At 47.1% G+C, this 23,275-nt stretch overlaps 1 protein-coding gene across 1 annotated transcript; it reads left to right on the forward strand.

Moving 5' to 3' along the window:
• The first annotated feature begins 3,595 nt into the window (after positions 1–3,595).
• On the forward strand, positions 3,596–21,286 carry RAP2C (RAP2C, member of RAS oncogene family). Its single transcript, XM_066581858.1, has 4 exons — positions 3,596–3,691; positions 8,146–8,646; positions 12,651–12,967; positions 20,177–21,286. Exons 2-3 carry the CDS (start codon positions 8,374–8,376, stop codon positions 12,927–12,929), a joined length of 552 nt encoding a protein of 183 aa, XP_066437955.1. The 5' UTR covers positions 3,596–3,691; positions 8,146–8,373; the 3' UTR covers positions 12,930–12,967; positions 20,177–21,286.
• The last annotated feature ends 1,989 nt before the right edge of the window (positions 21,287–23,275 follow it).

The following is a 23,275-nucleotide window of genomic DNA, read 5'->3' on the forward strand; positions in this document are numbered from 1 at the left end:
CACCGGAGCGCGGGGATTCGGGTAAGTACTATCCGTTTTTTTTTTCAACACATGCATCGGGTTTGTCTCGCGCCGAACGGGGGGGCTATTGAAAAAAAAAAAAAACGTTTCGGCGCGGGACAACCCCTTTAACTTATTTTTTCATCTTTTATCAGTCCCTATAAATTGCAACAGTTTGATTGCTTTTACAATATACTGCAGCACAGTATTGCAGTATATTGTATTTTTAATGATAGTCTATTAAAGAGTAACCTCACTTTTAAAAACTTGTGACATGTCAAACGTTTTAATCAGTGGGTGTCCGAGTGACATCTCTGCCCGCAGTGCAGCAGCACCAGCTGTGCCTGCATTACAAGCCGGACTGCTGCGCTACGGACAGAGCTGTCTGCAGTCACAACTGTCCTGATAGTCGCTGATCTATATACATTATATACGTCTTCAGCCGATCACTGGTACTCTACACCCTACATGCATGAAGCTTCATTTTTTCTAAATTACAAGGATTTTCTGGTATTAAATATTGATGTTTTATCCAAATGACAGACCCTCAATATCAGATGGTGGGGGGTCTATTGATACGCTTTGTAATCAGAAGGGGCAGCGGCGCTCAGGTTAGAGCAGCGTCTTCTTCGTTGTATACAAGGCATATAGCAGTGATGATTGGTACTGAAGCTCAATCCAATTCACTTGCATGAGACTGAGCTGCAAAAAGGTCATGTGACCGCGGAACCTGACGCCACAGGCCGGCGAAGGGCGGGTCAACAACATTTAAGTTCCAGAAAGCCCCTTTAAGGGCCCCTTCGGCTAATTTTGTTTGCATTCATGATGTTAGCTCTTACTTTAGATCAAACTCCTGGCCTCTTCCTCCTCAGACGGTCACTTGTTAATTCCAACCGATTCAGATTTACTTGGGTCTGTGTGTCCAGTTTCTAGTCAGTTTCTCAGTCTGTGTGATGCAATTAGATGGACTCTCCCACAGAAGTCCTATCACACTTAGGCCTCATGTCCACAGGTGGGTCTGATTCTGTGGGTGGGAGCCCTCAGCAGAATCACACCCTGCCCGCAGCAAGAAGACATTACTTACCTGTCCAGATCCTCTGTGTGGGTCTTCCGTCTTCTCCTCTGTGGATGTGGGCGGGCACACCTGCATGTGGGCGGGATCCGTGGCACGTCTGCAGTGACAGCTGCAGATGGGCCACGGATCGGATGGCTTCCATTGACTTCCAAGCAAATCAGCATGCTTTAATTAAGCTGCAGGCGTCCATGTCTCCTTATGGGCGGCTTGAACTGCGGATCATCCACGCAGATACCCCACACAGATTCCGCAATTCAAACCTGCCCGTGAACATGAGCCCTGACTACTGATGATTAGTGGTTCCTGTCACACAGTTATAACAAAGGAGATTACAGCTCATCCTAACTGTATATTTATGGTCTGTAGCTTATTTAGGTGAATACAGAATGTAATGGCAGTGTTTTCCCTGCAGCTGAGATGGTACAGTCTCTAGCTGCTCATGTAATGCTGTGCTGATGCATCATGGGATTAAAGTGAAAGCACAATTTTCAGCACCAAGGTGGTGCCTAATAAGCATAAGACAGGGGCTGCACTGGATAGAAGTGACTGCAGTATACATAGGAGAGCTGACAGAGACACGGGGCAGGCATGGAGGAGCCCTTTAACTTCTTCCCGCTGCAGGACGAAAAAAAAAAGTCTTTTTGCCATATCTATAATTAAAAAGTCTAAATAATAAAATAAAAATACATATCTGATATCGCCGCGTCTGTAAAAGTCCGATCTATCAAAGTAGCGCATTATTTACCCCGCACGGTGAACGTCGTCCGGAAAAAAAAATAGAGAACACCAGAAATGCACTTTTTCAGTCACCCTGTATCCCAGAAAAAACGCAATAAAAAGCGATCAAAAAGTTGTGTGTATTCCGAATTAGGACTAACAGAAACTACAGGACATCCTGCAAAAAGAGAGCCCGCGCACAACTATGTCGACGGAAAAATAAAAAAGGTATTGCGCGCACAAAATGATGGCAGAAAATAATTGAAAAAAATTTAATGTCTTTGAAAAAAAAAAATAGTACAGTAAAAAAAACCTATACAAGTTTGGTGTCGTAGTAATCGTACCGACCCATAGAATAAAGGTATCATGTCGCTTTTGTTGCAGTTTGTGCGCTGTAGAAACAAGACGCATCGAAAGAGGGCGGAATGTCGTTTTACTCAACTTAGAATTTTTTAAAAGTTTTTCAGTACATTATACGGTATATTAACTAGCACCATTAAAAAATACAACTCGTCCCGCAATAAAACAACAAGCCCTCATACAGCGACACCGATGGACAAATAAAGGAGGTATGATTTTTTTTAAGGGGGGAGGAAAAAAGGAAAATTCAAAAAAAAAAAGGGGCCACGTCATTAAGGGGTTAAAGAAGACCCGTCAATTCGACAGATTTTATGCACAGATTCTGCCTCTGAGGGTGGATTCACACGAACGTATATCGGCTCGGTTTTCACGCCCAACCGATATATGGTGTCCTCATCTGCAGGGGGGGAGGATGGAAGAGCCAGGAGCAGGAACTGAGTTCCGCCCCCTCTGCACTATTTGCAATGAAAGGAGGTGGGACAGGGGTGGGGCTAAGTTCTGAGAATTAGCCCTGCCCCATCCCTCCCCATTGCAAATAGTGCAGAGGGGCGGAGAGGAGGCAGAGAGGGGGCGGGAGCTCAGTTCCTGCTCCTGGCTCTTCCATCCCCCCCCCCCCCCCCCTGCAGATGAGGACACCGTATATCGGCTCAGCATGAAAACCCAGCCGATATACGGTCGTCTGAATCCAGCCGAATAATCACAGCAGGATCCACAGCCGAGCGGCAGATTTCTGCTTTGTGGGAAAGTGCAGAATTCCCGATGTAAGATCCACGTCCAGACGTGACGCCGCGCCTTTTTTTCTGCGTGCGCAGGGATTCCCGTGGAAAGTAATTGCATGGCGATGTGCATGGAAATTGTGCGCCTGGATGAGCTCTTCTTAGGTCCCGCCCCCAGAGCTCTCAATGTGTCAAGTGGGCAGGCCTACTACTGACTCAATGGGTGATGTCAGTGCGTCATCTATTTTGTGTGGTGAGGACCGCCCACTTGACACATTGAGAACCCGGGTAGCCAGACCAGAGAACAGCCTGTTCTTAGCAAAGGAAGGTGAAAACAAGAGGGAGGGGGAGCAAGAATAAGCAAGGGCCTGGGTTGTAAAGCCATGTAACTATCCCCACTGACAGGGCCTAATTGGCTTGGTTGTCCATGGCAACCAGTGAGAATACTTCCACTAGAATTAAAGCTGCATTGTGATTGGTTGTTCATGGCAACCAATCAGAGAGCTTCCATTTATAGAACTGCGCTGGTAAAATGAAAGCCGCCCTGTGATTGGTTGCTTGGGCGTAGTACTGCCCGTAGTAAGCCGCCCTCACACCTCCATGCATCCCCTTAGCAGCTCCCCCTCTGCACCGCCGCCTCCGCTGTTTGAATCTCCCTCCCAGCGTCCCCGTCACGCGTTCACACGGAGGCGGTCATGTGACCCGTGACGTCAGCTCCGCGTAGAGGATAGGAACCAGCCGCTACCCTTCCACATCCGTTGGAGCTGTGCTTTGTACTTCCGGAGCTCCGGAGGATCCGGGACCCACCCTGTGCGCAGGAGAGGTGAGCCGTAGGGGGGACACAGCCTTATTTCTGGGAACGGGGGTCCTGTGCGGCTGTACTACTGCAGCGTGCGAGGAGGGGGGCTGGAGGTGCCGTTATACGTGATGAATATCAAACCCCCCACTTTTGGTTTGGTCCAGGGCAATCTCCTATTCTATATATTACACCCGTCTAGTACCACTGAGCAGCTCGGGGGGTGCTGGCCTTCCAGCGGTATACCCTTCAGCGCCTGTGTGCAGTATATAGCGGGGTCCTAATCCCCCAGGCTGTATTGTGGCTGTGACCCTCGTCAGTCAGTATTATATGTGTGCCCCTAGGACAGCAGTGATTAGTAGTGTTATTTATACTGCTGCCCCAAGTGGTGGCATCACCCCCCTATCCTGCAGCCTATGGTACAGTCCTCTGTGCCCCCATCCCCCCCAGTTAATGATAGATATATATGGAAATATACTGTATATGGGCGCTGCATATTGGGGGCGGCGTCTCCCTGTATAGCCCGAGGATATAGATATATATCACACCTTTACACGGGGCGACGAACAGCCACGGAATTGCTTTAAAAGGGTGAATTTACATGATATTCGCCCAATGTAAACATGGCGGTGAGGAGTGATAAGTCGTTTAGTCGTTGGTTCATCAAAAAAGTCTGATGTAAAGTCACATTCGTGCGTATTTGACAAACTTGCGTGGAGATCCCCCTGCGAACAGCGTCAATGCAGACCGCTAACGAGCAATCATGGCGGCGTGTAAGATCACACGGACGGCTTCTGTTCGCTTCGTTACACGTCTGAGCGACTGATGGGGCTTTTACGCTGAAGGAGAAGCGAGCGAACCGGTGACATCATCGCCATCTCATCCGCGCTCACACGGCCCGTTTAGACGGACAGATCATCGTTAGGAATCATCAGCGCTTCACATTCCTACGTGATACGTTAAACTTAAACGCAGGGATGATTCTCATGGCGGCGCGCGGTTTGCATTCGCCGCTAATTCACGTTTACACTAACCGATTATCGCTCGCTTTCAGTCGGACCAATAATCGCTCCGTGTAAACGCACCTCATCGGAACCTGCGAAGGTCGTGAATTATGTCCCTTTACATGTATGACGCCCTGCACTCCCAGATATGGCGCTCAGCGTGATATTCACGTATCACACCCCGTGTCCTGTAGATCACAACTAATATACGGGCGCCGTTCTGACGCCGAGTAGGTGCGTAAATAATGGCTTCCTAGGGGTTCTTTCAGGACAGCAGTCTGACGTCCGCAGGCATTGGATCGCTGGTGAAGCACACATCTAGTGAGTCACTCCTCGTGTTCTGAATGCTTCTCATACATATACGGTATATACTATCTGGTGACGGTTCAGGCAGCACATTTTTGGGTGTTTTTGTGCACAATCTGCCCAATATCCTCTTATTGTAGGCGGCTCACTCAGATGGGACGCCGTATTGATGGTTCCAACCCCCCCCCCCCCCCCCCCATGTTGGAAATTCCTTCTGCAGACTTTTCCCGTAGAGCGGGGGTTAATCCGCAGCAGGGATATGCGGGGTGTCCTACAGAGCGGCGCTCTTCTCTCCCCCCCCCCCCACAACCCCCACAACCCCCAACGCACGGACCCTTTACATCCTTGTATGATGCCTGTGACGTGTCCGCGGTCCGGCCGGGGCGCCGCTCCACGTTACGGATGATGAGTGGGTCTGCAATATGCTTGTCTGTCGCCGGACTTCATACGAGGAACACGAGATTTGTGTGTTTGGTTTTTTTTTAGTCTTGATTAGTTTTATAAAAGGGTAAAAATAATGTTGCCGTGTTCTATCATCAGGTGTTACGGCCATGCTGCTAGGGCAGGGGTGTGACTCATCGTCACCGAGGGCCACATCAGCATTATGGTTGCCTTCAGAGGGCCCTTTTACACGCACAGATAAATCATTCGGATTCCCGCGAGAATCGGGCCGGTTGTCGTTCAGTGTGACAACGCAGGCAGCGACCGACCGATGATTTGGTCCCTTATTGTTTGTCGGTCGGTTTCTGCACGGCCGCGTGTCTGCGGTAAAGGAGGGACTCGCAGCGGGATTCTGCATGGAGAATCCGTGCAGGCCTGAATTTCCCGGTGGACAGGAGGCCTAAGGCCACCTTCACACGGGCAACGAAGTCGCACAACTACAATGCTACAAATCACATGTATGTGAAGCCCCTGCTTTCCTACGGGTTCCTTCACGCATGCCATGTTTTGTAGGCTGCTACAAAATGACACAAAAACCTTGCGGGTCCGGCGATATGCCCGCGACTCGTGAGGTTTTGTAGCTCATGTTTCCCTATGGAGCCTTTCTCTCTATGGCATCGCACGAAAACGCAGTTTTCATGCGATGCAACTTTGACAGTAGGAAATGCTACTATCAAAGCCAAATCTAAGCCCTAACTGCAGGATAAAAGAAAAACACCCATACATCACCTCCCCCGCACTGTCAGCCCGGCCGCAGCTTCTCCCCGGGTCCCGGCACTCATCATATTCTTCTCTTCTGGCCGGGAATTCAAAAATGCCCGCCTCCTGGAAGCGCTGGCTGTGATTGGCTGACTCTTAGCCAATTACAGCCAGTGCTCGCTGAATGACTGTGACTGAACCAATCACAGCCACTCATCAAGTCCTGGCTGTGATTTACCTCTTACTGGTAGACGGTGTTGGAAAATAAAAATGTGTGACTTCCGTTTCCATTTATATCACATTTCTGTATCTGAGTGTCATCCGTGTGAGTCATGGGGACTTCAGATCGTTTGTAACAACCCTGTATTATAAAACTGCTATTTCTGCCCTTCACCAACTATTAGTGGAGTGGAAAGACCATCGACGTCGGGCCGGCAGAGCAGAGTCTGCATTTACAGGGCGCTTGTTGGCCGGCGCGCTCGGCTCGTGTGTAAGAGGAACGCCTTCAGTTGGCCGTCATATTGGTATTTCTTGTGCTTTTCATGTGCGTCTTCACCATTGCTGTGGCTTTTTGTAATGTTTTTGATGGCTTTGCTCCTGTACTAGAAGTAAGAGCGCCCCCTCGTGACCAATGGACGTAAATTTCTGCTCCGTTAAAATCCTAGGGTGCTGCAGGCTAGTCGGCGCTAAAATCCTCCTATTATGTAGGATTACAAAGCTACAGCTGGACGACGTTTCATGCGCCACACTGGGCTCTTCATCAGAGCGGTGGAGCACATGGTTGGAAGAAAGAGCACTCAACAACAGCGGTCGAAGGGCACAGTGGGCAGGCGTTCGCCTTAACTCGTTTCTGACAAGATTGGCCAGACTGAGCCCTGAGGTTGTCGCAGTCCGTGTCGGGGACCCTCTGTGCTACAAAAACACTTTGTATAAACAGCTGTAATAAAATAGACATAAAACGCATATAAAGGGATTACAAGTAATATCAGTGAAGAACACATAAAAATGTATATAAAACACATATAAATACTTGGGAGCAGTTAAACATGTGGGTAGGACCGTGGCTCAGTGCTTAGCAATGCCACCTTGCAGTGCCAAGGTCCTGGGTTTAAATTCAACCAGGATCCACATGGAGTGACAGAAATACCCAAATGTTGCATCAAGTCCTGACCAGAAAGGAGGACGTAGAGGAGCAGTGCGGCTTTCCCTTTGATGTCAACGGGAGTGAAGCTGGCGCCGGCACTTCCTTCCCTTGATGACAACATCCGGCCCGCTGGACGATCAGCTGATAGATGGGGGTCCTAAATGGCAGACTCCCGTTCACCAGTGGAAGAGAAGGCAGATAACCCCTCTAGGCCTCTGTCACACGATCTGTCCGGCCTTCGTGACTCACGGCTCGGAGTCCAACTTCATAGTAGGTTTAGTATGAAATGCCTCGGAGTTTCAGAATAAAGCACACACAGGGGCGTTGTACATGGCTGTCCCGTGTTCACACCTGTTCAGGTAGCATGAACCTGGTGACGGGCTCCCTTTAGGCCTTATTACAGCCAAACAAGAAGCACCATGGGTCTATTAACTTTGTCAGCCAAATTAGGGAACCTCCAGTATGAACTTTAATGTGCCAGCAGATCTTGGTGGTCAATGGGCCGTAGGCCTTTTACAGGGCGCAGTTTAAAGTGAGTAGCCCTAAGGCTGCATGTACGTGGCCTAGTCACCTGTGGTACCACGTTCAGTCTCTAGGGGTCCATAAAACAGTCTCCTAAGCGTTGGGTTGTATAGTGTCTCCGAGAGCCACCATAGTCTCTACCTAGATGCATTGTTCCTGGCTGGGGAGCTGCGTTATGGATCTCGAATATGTCTGTGTATGGTTCCTAATAGAATGGAGGCCAATGTTAATGTGGCGGAGGGCCGTATTTATCATGTGACATGCTTTAAAAGTCTTTAATGGGGGGGGGGGTATTGGTGTGCCATTATCTACAGTATGTCGGCAAACATGGTTTTCTAACTTGTTTTGTTTTTGTTTGCATGAAGTGAATACTGGAATCTGGAGGGACCCCAAAGCTGCTCCCCTTCTGGTGCTACCTGACTGAACTTGGTACAAGTAGACAACCTCTGATCTTATCTGCCCTATCAAATCCACCTCCAGAAGACTCTTTATCGTACAGGAGGATATGACCACCTTCAATCTCCATCCAGCACACTAGCGCCCTCCTAACCCCGTTGTGACGTAGTGCAAGAGCGGTTTGTCTCTCTGGGTCCATGAGGGAATATAAAGTGGTGGTGTTGGGCAGTGGAGGGGTTGGGAAATCGGCCCTGACTGTACAGTTTGTTACGGGCACCTTCATTGAGAAGTATGACCCTACTATTGAGGATTTCTACCGCAAAGAAATTGAGGTGGACTCTTCACCATCGGTGTTGGAGATCCTGGACACAGCCGGTACAGAACAGTTTGCCTCCATGAGGGATTTGTACATTAAGAATGGCCAGGGCTTCATCTTGGTGTATAGCTTGGTGAATCAGCAGTCATTCCAGGTAAGTGCACACTTCGGACCAGATTTATCCAACATTTTACTACACCGGCATTTAGGTTTGGGTACAGAAAGACTCTATAGACATACTTGGCCGAGTTGCAAGACTGTTGCAGCCCATAAGCCCGTGTTCCGACATGCGAGATGTTGGGCACACTGTTACCTCATTCAGATGGCGTGCGTTTGGAGACCAGATGAGAAATCCACAGCGCTCTCCTTGGTGATACAAAGTGGGAAATCGTTTTTTAAATGTTGTTCTCCAAGTACATAAAGCCGGACTTTCTTACTTATTAGTAGGAAAGTGGAATTGACCTGTTTATTGAACATTTCCGCCATGTGGGATCTTTCTCAACGATATGTCTATTCATTTGCTGGACAGACAGGAGTTGAGCCGGCCAAGCCTCTATCCAACAATCAGACAGCTATATCGTTGCGAAGCTTAAAACGTATATAGACTTGGAGTCGGGAATACTGGATTCACAGCTGTCATGTCTGTAAGCAAGGGCCTGAGGAAGATGGCCAGGAATGAGCAAGCGGCAGAGGAGATCTGTGTTTCCCCTTTTCATTATCAACTCTCCCGTTATCAATCAGAACATATTTGAAAACCTATTTGCTCTCTGATTGTAACATATAGGGTTTTTACCCAGAAAAGGAGTAAAAGGATGAACACTTGCTCATCTAATCGCTCCTATGTTTAACCATACAGATGCCACTGTCTTACAAATCCTCCTGCAAAAACAAGTCCTCACGCCGTTCTGTTGATAGAAAAATAAAAACACCAAGGTTGTGGAAACAAAAAAAAAAAAAAAAGCGTGCAAAAGTAGTAAAACATAATAAGGCCCACTGTCCGCTTGCATGCACGGAATCCAGCCATGCCTGCGGACATGGGGGAGAAAAAAAAACAAACTATTCTTACCTGTCCAGATCCAGTGTGGATCCCCTCTCTGTTGGCCGGATCGTCTTTCTTCAGCACGGCGGATGCATCCAGTGGCGGACTCGTGCGGAGAACAATTTTTTTTTAAAATTTTTTTTTTTTTTAAATCTGCGGTCCTGCGGATCCGTGGCACGACCACAGTGACAGCTACAGGGGTGCCACGAATTGGACGGCTTCCATTGACTTTATAGAGTTAACATATTTATACCACCTGCAGAACACCATAAAAATAAATCCTAAAGAACATGGTAAAATTGCTTTTTTTTTTTTTTTTTTTTTTCTTCTCCCTTTGGCCCACAGCAAAAATTTCAGTTATTCAATGCATTAAATGTGCACAAAATTGGTTCCTAGAATCCTGCCTGTAAAATAAAAGTTCCCATACATCTACATTGACGAAAGAATAAAAGAGTTACGACCGCTGGAATACAATTTATTTGGTCTTAAGAATAAAACCAGTTATGTTACTGAGGGGTTAAAAATGCACTCAAGTCACCGGAGTTCTGCGCCAACTAGATTAGCAGGAGACATAAATGTAAAATATGCAATTTTTAAAAAGTGACAATTGGGGGGGGTTGGGGGGTTGGAGGGAGTCAATTTTAATGTGCCAGTTGAATGGGAGCCCTTTGCCATCCAATGCAGCCTTGCAGAGGGCACTAAACCAGTAGCTGTCGGTAGAAGCGGCGGCTGTTCTGCGATAGAAGTACAACTTTCCATTTACTTCTACAGAGAGTTGTTGTTGGATGGCTTATTTTCCGCAAAAGCTGCCTTGAGGCGTCGTGTGAAAATAAGGTCACGTTGGTTCTTGTTTGTGGAAGGTTTCAGGCCGTTTCCTCTCCGCATGAACATGACAAAATGGTCCAAAATAAAGGAAAATGTGAAACCAGTTTAATTCCACACGTGCGTCCGAGATCGCTACTAACTAAAATGCTGTTACATATTCTGTAGCCATGAATGTCGCGTTCTCTTTACTGCTGGAATCTGTCTTATGGATTTCCAGAAACCATTGTGCAACTTCCTCAGAGCGGCAGTCATATGAGTGAAGTGGGGAAAGTTCACTTTTGGTTTCTAAACTTGAAAAAAATATAAGAAATGGTTCAGGATTAGAAAATCGGGGCTGCTTTGTTCCAGAAGCGGCACCCGCCTGCCCATTGGTTGACTTTGGGGTGACATATTTGCCCCTTCGCCCTGCACCGCTTCCCCCTTCCTCTTCCCCTTGTGCCCAGAGACACTCCTTTTTGATCAAAACATGCAAGGAAGAACAGATATCACAACATGATGTGGGCCGAACACTCAGGTCTCTCGTGTATGTACTGTGATGATAGTTGGCCTGAGTGCAGGTCATGAAGATGGTGGTGACGGCGCTTTACACGCATGCATGAGGAAGGCCATACGGCCGAAACGTCGCTACTACTTATATACGATGGGTGAATAAACTTCACAATTGATTGCATCCTGTTTATGCTGCCGGTCTTCTACTATTCTTCTATCACACTTGTTTACAGGACATCACAGATGCAGCAGCCAATGACAGCTCAGCGATCAAGCACTGAGATCTGTCATTGGCCGCAGTGCCTGTGACACTCCATAAACTGGGCAGGACTGCTGCTTGTACACAAACACTGGGACCGGGAGGCGGTGTGGGACACAGCAGGAGAGGGGAGTATATGAGGACTACTTCTTGTTTTATGGCAGGTAGAGCTGGATTTTATGTAAAACAAAGCTCTCTGAAAACCTCATTAGTCTGTGGTGGTCCGGCTGCGGAGACCCCGGCCGATCGCTGGAATGAAGGGAAGTGCTATACTAGGTCGGAGTCCATCCACTGCTCTGCCCATGGTCCAAGAAGCAAAGAAGATCCGAGTTGAAAGGGCACTGTGCCGCTTGCCGGCAAAGGGACAGAGCGGGGGATTAGCACACGTAGTTCTCGCCCTCTCATCTTGCCGGCAGCCAACAAGGGTGGGAAGGGGAGGGAGTTTAGCAGAGCTAAACTCTCTCCCCCGCTGCTGCCGTCTAAACGGACTACAAAACGAGAGATGCAGCTGCCTCTCGTTAATTCTAATTTTCAGCCTCGACACGTGACTGAAGGAGCCCTTAAAGCAACCTGATCTGAGGTTGTATGGTCATGATGCGGATCGGCCTGTTCCTGGGGCCCCTCCTATTCCAAGATTACGGCACTTGCGTCACTACTTGATACACACTACATCGGTGATCACACGTGGAACAACGCTGGGTATTCAGAAGGCAGCATGCCATGTGTAGTGTCTTGGACTACCCGTTTACGGCCAGCCCTTGGTGTGCATCAGATAGTCTAAGAATGACGTGGCCATCTTGGAATTACCCAGGAACAGGCGGATCCGCAGTAGTATAGCCATAGAAGAGGGCACCAGGGAATATTACTTTTCATCCTCCAGTCCCCGGAGCAGAGGGTCACTTTAATGGGACTGTATAAGCCAACATGTATAAATCCATAACTCCACCACCATCTTCAACTGCTGTCGTAGTTTGCATCAAGAACCATATTGCAGCACTGTCTATAGCGGTATCTCTGTCATACAAAGCAGATTCTCTATTCTTGAGTCTGGCAGAGCTTAATGGGTAAGCCCTTTAAGATTCCAAAACGCCTAACACAACATACCTTCATCTGGTTAGTAGGTAGTATTTTACTCCGGTTTGAAGGTTTTCAGGTTCTCAGGATGACCGGGAGTCAAACAGCAGCAAAAAAAGGAGAAAAGCCGGCTCCTTAAACACTTCTTATTCTTCTTTAATTCCAAAAAATCCAAAACTTATAAATGATGGGTACCGTGTGTTACCATGTCAACGCATGACACAGAATCCCACGGTATCATTTATAAGTTTTGGAATTTTTTTTGTAATAAAAGTGTTTTTAAGGAGCTGGCTTTTTTTCCTTTTTGTTAAGCTCTATAAGCGCCTTGGTGGCTGTGACTGGTCTCATGGAGTGGTAATACGACCACAAGTTGGGTCATCGTCTTCTTCTTCCTAGACCCCTGTTATATATAAATCCAATGTTCATCTATACAATCTGTGTAACTTCCAAATTGCTCTTTCTTTTTCACCAGGATATAAAGCCGATGCGGGACCAAATAGTCAGAGTCAAGAGATATGAAAAAGTCCCTCTTATTTTAGTGGGGAACAAAGTTGACCTGGAATCTGAGCGAGAAGTTATGTCTACAGAAGGCCGCTCTCTGGCTCAAGAGTGGGGTTGTCCATTCATGGAGACATCTGCCAAAAGCAAGACAATGGTGGACGAACTGTTTGCAGAGATCGTCAGGCAAATGAACTATGCCTCTCTGCCTGAGAAACAGGATCAGTGTTGTACAACGTGCACTGTTCAATGAGAAACTCAGAGGGACCTCACACATGGCCATAAGAGCAGGTTGGTTTGGAGAGCATTTCTTTTCATGGATATTTTGGGTCAAGCTGAGCCTTTCCTTGTTTCTGCTGAGTGTTCTCCCACGGGAGGCCATTGTAAACTTCCATCCTTGGTCAAACCTATGCCAGAAGGACACAATTATGACTTCAACTTTATGGGGTCTCTGGGTATGTCACGGTGAACATAATTGTCGAAAACCGTAGCCTGTGGTCAAGTTTTAGGTTGAGTATTGCATGATCTTTGAAACCATCCCTTTTAGAATGCAGCCCCATAGTCCCAATCTTGGGTAAGCCATGGCCAGCTAGGCATTTCCACAGCTGTTTCTTGGGTTAGGTCGATAATAGGTTCAGGAATAGGTCGATAATAGGTCCAGGAATAGTATCAGAATTCCCTAATTGCCCAGTTGTTTTTAGCTTGGGCAGATCCCATGAGTCAGAATCTTTTGGTTTCTGATGGGACAATTATAGCTTCTGCCCGCCCTACTCTACAGAACACCCATACTGGCAAAAACCGGGCCAAATGATGCAGGTTTTTCATTGGAGATCTCACCCTTTGAGAATCTACCCTGAAGATTCCCAACCCCAATTGCCTGGGGATTATTCTGCGGGCTTTTTCTGCTATTTGTGGATGAAATGCCGCTGCTGTAAAAGCTACAGACGTTCCGTACAGAAATTCCACCCTGCAAATCCGCAGTGCTGGCGGCTCGCGTGGCTGTACGCCTCCCCTGGAATAGCTTTCCTAAAAGTACAGCCATGAAATAATGAACTTAACATTCTCCATGTTGTTGTTGCGTTGCCATCGGCCCTTCCCTCGCCCGAGGTGCGATTTGTGTTTTATATACATTATCTCATCTATAATTGTAGTCTTCCGGTGACTGACGTACTATAATTTCTCTCATCTGGCATCGAATAAAAATTCCAACCAGTTATTCAAATATCGTAATGAACCTATGGCTTCTTTATAATGTCAGTCAAGCAATACGATCCCGATCCTCTAGTCCGAAAATGTACATGACCCACAGACGGGGAAAACCGGCTTTTGTTGAGGCATGGCGACGGGGTCAGATTGAACGTCAGTCACTCATATGGTTTGGTCAAAATGGCAATTTTGTTAAACAGAACCGTACAACACGTTTCGGAATAACATCTTACTTGGGTACATAGAGCAAGTTCAGCCTCACCCCTGTGCTGAGCCACACCAAAAGCTGGTTCGTTCTGTCCATTTGTCTACCAGTTGAGGGTTCCTGGGAAGGTTCCCTCTGGCACCCTGCCATCCTCCCAATGTTAATGCAGCGGAAGGCAAAAAAACCCATGAGTTGGAAGCCAATTTTCCTAGTTTTTAGAGGGGGGGGGAAAAATACGTTCCCAACCCCAATCATTGGCCATAGACCAACGTGTCTTGTGACACTCTGACTACATGGTAAAAGCATGGACCCACCAGGTCCTCTAAAATAAGAATTATATATAGCTGCGCTCCACTTTGCCCAGTGATGATGGTGGTCCGGATGTGAGTAACCCTTCTATTAACTCAGAATCTTTATAAGGGTCTTTCATATTGGGTGTCCTAGATCAGTGGTCCCCAACCTTTTTCCCTCCAGGGATCGGCCTCAAGCAAGACGATTTTTCCATGGCCCGGCGGGGCGGGGTGGGGGTGGGGCTTTGGTCATATGGGGGTGGGGTTATGCAGCGATATACACCAAACAGCGCTGTAGACTGGGGGGTGCTGCTGGGACCACTCTGCTGCCCTGCTACACTCCCTGGCACCCTCAGATATGCGCTCACCGGATCCGAAGCACTGTCATTGTGGCCATGTCCCCCCCCCCCCCCCCCCCCCCCCCCCCCCCCCCCTGCGCTGCAAGAACTTAAGGGACCCCGTCGGTTCTGACGGCGTGGTTCCTGAGTTCCCCGCTATGCTTTCCGCTCCCGCACGCTCACTGCTATGCTGGTGAGCCCCCGCCACCAGTAGCAGGCAGCAGCACACGATGGAGCGTGTCCTCCCTGCCGCAGTACTAGCCAATCGGAAGCTAGGGGGCGTTCACTCCAAAGTCCACTCAGCCCCTAGTTTCCAGTGACGTGACATCAATGTACAACAGTACCATGCTGGTCTGCGGTGCCGCGGACCGGCAAACAAAACCTAACGGATCGGTGATTGGGGATATCTGTCCTAGATCAAACAACCCCTTTTTAAGAAAGATTAAACAGCGATAACGTAATAATGACATTCTAAAAGAGAATTTGGGAGAAGGAAACGTCTGTCTACCAATAACCCGATTCTTCTACATGGGCCCGTTTTCCTCCAGACGCTCGTTCGCCTGACAATTGGGCCGTGTAAAGGGACAAACAGTCGGCCAACAAATGAGCAAATGCTCGTTTGTTGAGTGGCTCGTTTATGTACACCAAGGAAAAAATGCCCAATGCTTATCTTTCTGTGTAAATAATGTGCAGTCACTCAGTGCCGGCCCTATGGGCACGCAGTGCAGTCACTCAGTGCCGGCCCTATGGGCACGCAGTGCAGTCACTCAGTGCCGGCCCTATGGGCACGCAGTGCAGTCACTCAGTGCCGGCCCTATGGGCACGCAGTGCAGTCACTCAGTGCCGGCCCTATGGGCACGCAGTGCAGTCACTCAGTGCCGGCCCTATGGGCACGCAGTGCAGTCACTCAGTGCCGGCCCTATGGGCACGCAGTGCAGTCACTCAGTGCCGGCCCTATGGGCACGCAGTGCAGTCACTCAGTGCCGGCCCTATGGGCACGCAGTGCAGTCACTCAGTGCCGGCCCTATGGGCACGCAGTGCAGACACTCAGTGCCGGCCCTATGGGCACGCAGTGCAGTCACTCAGTGCCGGCCCTATGGGCACGCAGTGCAGTCACTCAGTGCCGGCCCTATGGGCACGCAGTGCAGACACTCAGTGCCGGCCCTATGGGCACGCAGTGCAGACACTCAGTGCCGGCCCTATGGGCACGCAGTGCAGACACTCAGTGCCGGCCCTATGGGCACGCAGTGCAGACACTCAGTGCCGGCCCTATGGGCACGCAGTGCAGACACTCAGTGCCGGCCCTATGGGCACGCAGTGCAGACACTCAGTGCCGGCCCTATGGGCACGCAGTGCAGACACTCAGTGGCCGGCCCTATGGGCACGCACAATTGTGGTTTCGACTAGTCGTCCCTATAAAGTGGATAATGGAGGGAACAAGTACTGACAAACATGCTCATCATATCATTCAGTATAAGTACGTGCAGCGACTGAACGCCGAGCGATAACTTGTTGACTTCTCTCGTTCACCGTCCAGTTTATGCACGTATAGAAACTGAACCCTGATCGACACGTGTAAACAGGCACTCCATCTATCCATGACTGCCTGTCCACTATGAATGGAGTCGGGGGGGCCAAAACTATCTCTGGTTGACTTCACCTCCATTCACTCAGCGATGATCGTTCCTATGTAAAAGCACATGAACAATTGTCGCTGGGACGACCTGTTGGACATCTGCGCTCAGTAGGTCGTCCCCTGTAAAAGGGCTCTTAGATGATTGGCCGGTCCTGCAGAAATCAGCTGGCCTGGTGGATTTAGATCTAAGGTGTGGCCACCCTTAGTATCTATTCCAGTTCTTTATTTGCCGCCTTTTCTTACATAATCTTTCATTTTTTTTTAAGTCTGCCAAAGAGCTAGAAATCCATTAGCAGTCGTTGATCTACTAGTTACATCCAATGCATAGAGGTCCGGCACTACTAGTTTGCACTCCTGGTCCTTCTGTCAACACGGTTGGTCAATTTGGCCAAAAACTCACATCATGATGGTGAGGAAAAAATAGCTGCCAAATAGGGGTGGGTTTGAAAAAAACTACTTGCCTATGGGTATAGACGGCCATTGTGGTATGTCTGCGACCATGGCATCTACGGCTGGTCTACTTCTAAAGTTGGAATACTTCTTCTAATTCTGTGAGGGACTTGTAGAGCACATAGGACAGATATGTAAATGTGACACACAGCATGAAAGGTGCGGCACTAATACTTGTGGATGTGGTGTTCGCCCAGTTCCACATACGTAATGGCTGTAGTAGAACCAGTTTCTCCTGCCTGGAGCTGCTATTGTCGTGTTTATATGTTATTAAGGATGATGGAGAGTTGTGATTTGCTTCTTAAATGGACTGATTATCCGCATTTAATTACAACTCCAATTCCAAAAAAGTTGGTTACACCGTAGAATGCAAAGAAGAGGAAGAACAATGTCGCTGGAAGAAAAGGATGCCATGATCTGGAAATCTCATCTAACCGTATCTTCACCATAGAACACCTATCAGAAGGTGAAGGGGAAACCTTTTTGTATTTCATTAAAAAAAAAAAAAATTAAACTAAATTAGAAATTGGCAGCAACACACACAAAAAAAATAAATAAATTGGGCGAAAGCCAAGTCTGCTATTATGTAGCTTCCTCTCTTCTTTTTACAACAGTCTGGTTAGTGAGACCAATTACTGGAGTTTTGGGAGAGGAATGTTGTCCCGTTCTTGTCTGATGTAGGATTCTAGCTGCTCCACAGTCCGGGTCGTCCTTGACAGATTTTTTGTTTTGTAATGTACCAAATTTTTTCTATTGGGGAAAAGCTTGGACTGCAGGGCGGCCGGTTCGGTACACGGACTCTTCTGCAAAGCCGTTCTGTTATGATGGATGCAGTATGTGGTTTAGCATTGTCTTGCTGAAATATGCAAGGCCTTCCCTGACAGAGACGTTGTCTGGATGGGAACAGATTAGGGATGAGCGAACGTGCTCGGCCACGCCCCTTTTTCGCCCGAATACCGCGATTTCCGAGTACTTCCGTACTCGGGCGAAAAAATTCGGGGGGCGCCGTGGCGGCACGGGGGGTAGCAGTGGGGAGTGGGGGGGAGAGAGAGAGAGAGAGGGCTCCCCCCTGTTCCCCGCTGCTACCCCCCGCACCGCCACGCCTCTCCCCGGCGCCCCCCGAATCTTTTCACCCGAGTACTGAAGTACTCGAAAATGGCGGTACTCTGGTGCGTAAGTACTCGAAACGAGTACGTTCGCTCATCTCTAGAACAGATGTTTTACAACCGTTACATACCGCTCAGCATTGATGGTGCCTTTTAAGATGTGTAAGCTGCCCATGTACTAAGATGGCATCATATCATCAGAGAGGCGGGCTTTTTGAACTGTGAGCTAATAAGCTGGATGCTTCCTCTCCTCTTGAGTCCGCAGGACACGGCATCTGTGGTTTCCAAAAAGAATCTTACATTTTGTTCATCTGACCGCAGAGCGATTTTCCGTTGTTGCCTCAGTCCATTTTAAATGAGCTTTGGCCCAAGGAAGAAGTTGTGATTTCTGGAGGTTTTCCTGAGCCCATGCAGTATATGCTGAAGAAAACCACCTGCGCTTGTATGCTGATTCCTCATAGAATGACGGAGAGATTCTCAATCCAATCCAAAATATGTTTATTCGCCAAACATAAAAATCATAGAAGCATTCAAGCTTCTGTTCCAGAATAGAAGTAGAACGATAATCTGCTACGCGTTTCGGCGTAATATACGCTTTTATCAAGCATAAAATCCCTAACTGCTTCATACATCAATATATAGTCCTTTTTACATACCATGTGACCCATAAACCTCTTCGCCGGCTGTGAGCCCATGCAGTGATTTACATTACACAATCACGCCTGTTTTTAATGCAGTGACGCCTGAGGGCCTGTAGATCTCGAGCATCCAATATTGGATCTTGTTGATATGTACAGTAGATGGCGGCATATTCAGTTTTCACAAGTTTACGCCGAACATTTTTCTGAAATTGGTCGACAATTGTTAGACCGCTTTTCACAGATTGATGAACCTCTGACCATCTTTGCTTCTGAGAGACTCTGCCTCTCTAACACGCTCTTTTTATACAGTCATGCGACTTAGTAGAAAATTGACCCTCCGGCTATTTATCAGGGGCTGTATAAGCTGAACTGTGTAGATTGTAGTGATGTATGAGGCGGCTCGTACCGGAGGTTTACAAGTTTCAGTGCTAAGTAACATCTGCATATTGTAACGCATGAAGGGAAATTAGTTGTGCTGGCTGCAAAATAGGGATACCAGGTGGACATTTTTGTAAACTACTTGTTTATAGCTAATCTGTGAATGTTGTCTGGAAACCTGTACTACTGTTTTTTTTATTTATTTTCTTTCCGGAAAATTCTGGGTGGCGTTTCAGAAGCCCAATGGATCACATTATAGTGAATAAGGTCCATCGGGCATCATTCGTGTTGGCATGTGCCAGATCTGGTGCATGTGTATTCTCCATTATTTGGCTCCTGTGAAGGAACCAACCAACCGAAAACATAGCAGAGATGGGAATGAGGCCTCCTCGTGGACTCCGCTCAGCAATCAAGCTTTATAAAAGGGCTCCCCATAAATGTATCTTTATGGCAAAGGATGACATTGGTGCGTTCTAGAAGATCCCCCCCCCCCCCCCAATCTCAGGGAGTCTCCTTATTTTCCATGTCCTGTCTGTATCTCCTGTAGGTCCCCTCCCCTCCAGAATATGGACACTTACATATTGGTAGAATGTACCCAGCTGATGAGGCCATAAAGGGGTGGTCTAGTGACTTTATAGAGAAAAAAATATTAAAGGGAATGTGTTATCAGAAAATGACCTAATGTATAAAGTGTTGGGGTTCCCTCCACATGGCAGGGGTGTTGGTGCGGATCTGCAGCAGATTTCACCCCTTCAATTGGAATTCAAATTAATCAATGAAATCTGCAACAAAATCCACAGCCAATCAATGACATGATGCACCCTTAAACATGTATTAAGAATTTTGGGTCATTTTATTATTTTCTTCTGATGTCATGGTTTTATGTTCAGAGTTGTCAAGTTACTTTTCCTCTTATTAAAAAGTAAAAAAAAAAAAAGTTAAACAAGCCTAAAGTCACGTTTTTGGTACCTCCACTGCTCCAAGAGCACCAGTGTCCGATTGCCTCCCGGCAGCTGGTCTAGAGTCAAATGGCTGTAGCAGCCAATCACTGGCCTCGGCTGTACTAATGCTGAGTTAGTGATTGGCTGCTTGGATAGCACATAGTTGGCTACCAGGAGGCAAGTGGTCGCTGGTTTGGTCCGGGGTGGCAGCTGAACCAAATGGGTGAGTATAGGCTTGTTCTATAGAATTTCTTCTTCAAGCTGAAAGCGAATCAATTCTCCCATAATGCTTTGCTCCTCTCTTCACAGATAACTCAGAGGAATTTTGCACAGCTTCGGCTTTGAAGACTTTACAGCCCGGGTTGCAGTTCTGAGCCTTGATAAACCTGTCTGCACAACAGCACATTTGCCATACTTGTCATCGCCCGCTCAGAGATGGCGCGCGGCTCGCCCGCCGTCCGCAGCTGTGCTCAGCGCGTTTACCATAAGTTAAAAAGAAAAACTTCTTCTTTTCCTTCTCCTTTTCTAGTCTCCTAAGTTCCTATTAACAGTTAATATGCAACACTTTAGTCTTGTTTTTTTTATTTTTAATTTTTTTTTTTTTTTTTTTTAATCGGTAGTTAATCCTTTTTCTGAACTTGTATTTATTAAATACTCAGTATTATCGACTTAATGCCTTTTTTAAAAGACAGTTTTAACAGAGGATAACTTTGAGCCTTAATCAATTGGTTAATTTCTGTATATTACCTCGCCTCTCCTCTACGCCCTTCAGGCAGCCGGCAATAGTATTGTTTAACCTTTCGTTGCCTGCCCGTCTTGCACTGAAGGTTTTTGCAGACATGATTTTTTTTTTTCTTTTCCCTTTTATGCGTTGTATATGCTTTTTTTTTAGATTGTTTGTTTACAACTTTTGCGGTATAAAGTGAAGCTGCTTGAAACGACTTCGGACCTGAACTTTTTGGCTTTTTTTTTTTTTTTTTTTCCCCCCCACTTTCAACAAATGCTTATGGGGTCCGGACTACGTTGGAAGCCAAGCAGTTGGGGCACAAGGTCCCTGCTGGATCTCGTTCTACCAGCAGATGATTTCCAACACAATTAGAGACCGTAACAACGAGCTGTGAAATATGACCCAACGGTAGTGACCAGAGTATCGGATGGGCTTGTGTGGCCCAAGATGGGAACCCAGTCGTTAGGACTCAAATGTATCCTGTGTATTCAACTTTTTTTTTTTTTTCCCTTTTCAATTCATTGAGCACTTCCCCCTCCCCTTTTTTTTTCTTCTTTTCAAGTAGTTCTGGGTTGATAACCTCCCCCGTGTGTCTCTAATATTCCCCAGCATCGGGCAGCATTTTCCCTGCCTCTCCACCTGTGCACATACAAATCTAATACAAATAAAATGATTTTATGTTTTCTACTTTATTATAGTTGTGTTTCTTGAATACACTTATTGAAACAATGGTTTTTTTTTTGTTTTTTTGTTTTTTTTTGGTTTTTTTAAATCTTTATCACATTTGTCACTTTCTGCTGTCATTTACTCCTCAGTTACACAATGTGACGCCTTTCACTCCACAGATCAGCCAAACGTGCTTTAAACAGCCAAAGCCTTTCATGGGGTTCACCGGAATTCTCTCTTTTGAAGATATAGAAATGTCAGACTACTTGAACAGAAAAACTTACAATTGATATTGCATTTGATTATTGATATGTAGCTATTAGTTAGTTTGCTTTGTTACAAATCTGGCCTTATGCTAGTTTTTTCTCTCAAAACTATTACTTTATTGCCAGAAAAGTTAATTCTGACCAGATTCTGGTCCAATAAAGCAAAGCAAGGGTGCGGCACAGTTCTGCCTTCATTCACATTAGCACCATGTCGTCTGATTGCAAATGGGACCCCGTCTACTCTTTTTAAATAGGTTCTTTGATTTTTAATTCATTGGCACCAGGGGGATTTAATAGTGTGTGTATATAATATCTAGCTATACTCTCCCTGCTGCACATCCGCTGCTCTCGGCGCACATTTGCTAGAACGGTTATGTGGGTAAACTGCCAATAAGAGGAACCTCAATGGGACGTTATCGGTGACGACCCATAAACTGGTCAGGGCTTCTACATTAGAAGCCCTTGTGACCTTCATACGGGACATCACTGGGGCCGAAGAGATGACATGGGTTACATGGCGTCATGAAACAGCGCTCCGGTGCCACAGAAAGTTGTTTAATTGATTGTTGAGGGAGGGGTAATGTAAAGCGGGGGGGGGGGGGGGGGGGGGGGGGGGGAGGGAGGGAGGGAAAAAAAACTTTTTTGAAGTCTGGCCAGATCCCAGTATTCTTGATGGCAACTAGAGTTCTACTGACTGCACTCAAAAATATTAGAAAGAACAACAGAAACCCAGGCAGAGGCTCGGAGGGGCGGTGTGAGCGGCGCCTACAAGTGGTGGCTTCACATATTTGGGAGTGGCAGATATTTTGGCATCTACTTGGCCTGTCTGTTGCCTTGTAACTTGCAGTAAACACATGTGTTCTCCCCTTCCTCGGCGGTGACTATTTAGTATGGTGGTGCTATTGGATGCATAGATGAGACCGGACAGCCGATGCATTACAAGCTCTTTAACAATACATTTCTGTTTGCCCTTGTTTTATTCTGTTCTTACATTTTGTATTTTCCCCATTCTTGGCTATACTTACTTACGTTTTTTGTTTTTTTTTCTTTTGTCTCTTGTAACTCCCAACTGGCTCTGTTTCCAGGTAATAAAAAAAAAATTGAAAAGAAAAATGGTACATTCCTTCTTAAAGAGTCACGCTGCATAACTTTACAGCCACGTCTCCCAGGGTCTATTGCCATTTGTATTCTTCATCCTCGCCCCCACTGTTCACCCACCTGTTAAATACTAATGCTGACGTTAGGTTGGTGGTCTCCCGTGATTTGCGTCAATGGCAGATTTCATATTTGACACGGAGGAGATGGTCTTTTTGACAGTAGACTGTCAGGCTCTGTATGGAATGGGAGCTGTTGCTAGCCAATGGGGAGTCTAGAAGAAACATAAACAGCAATGGGGTCAGTGCATCTTAAAAGGTATGCAGCCAGTCTGGCTGGTCAGGGGACCTTAGTGGTCCTCTTTAAAGTGTTATCCCACTTCTTCTAGCAGTTTGCTGCAGGAAGTTGACAGCTCCGTATAGTGTGCTGTGGCCTGCATTGGTACTGCAGGCTAAGTTCTATTCAGCTCAATGAGGCTCTGCCTGCAGTACCAACCCAGACCTCTGCACAATGTACGGAGCTGTCTGCTTCCTGCAGCCAACAACTAGAAGTGGGACAGACTCTTAAGCATTTCATACAGTTAACCTCATAAGCAGTCTCTGCTTGGCCTGACATGTTCAGTAGTATTTGGGGAATTTTACTGTAATAATTAAA

The sequence above is a fragment of the Eleutherodactylus coqui genome, chromosome 10 (genome assembly GCF_035609145.1).
Source record: "Eleutherodactylus coqui strain aEleCoq1 chromosome 10, aEleCoq1.hap1, whole genome shotgun sequence".
NCBI classification, from domain to species: domain Eukaryota; kingdom Metazoa; phylum Chordata; class Amphibia; order Anura; family Eleutherodactylidae; genus Eleutherodactylus; species Eleutherodactylus coqui.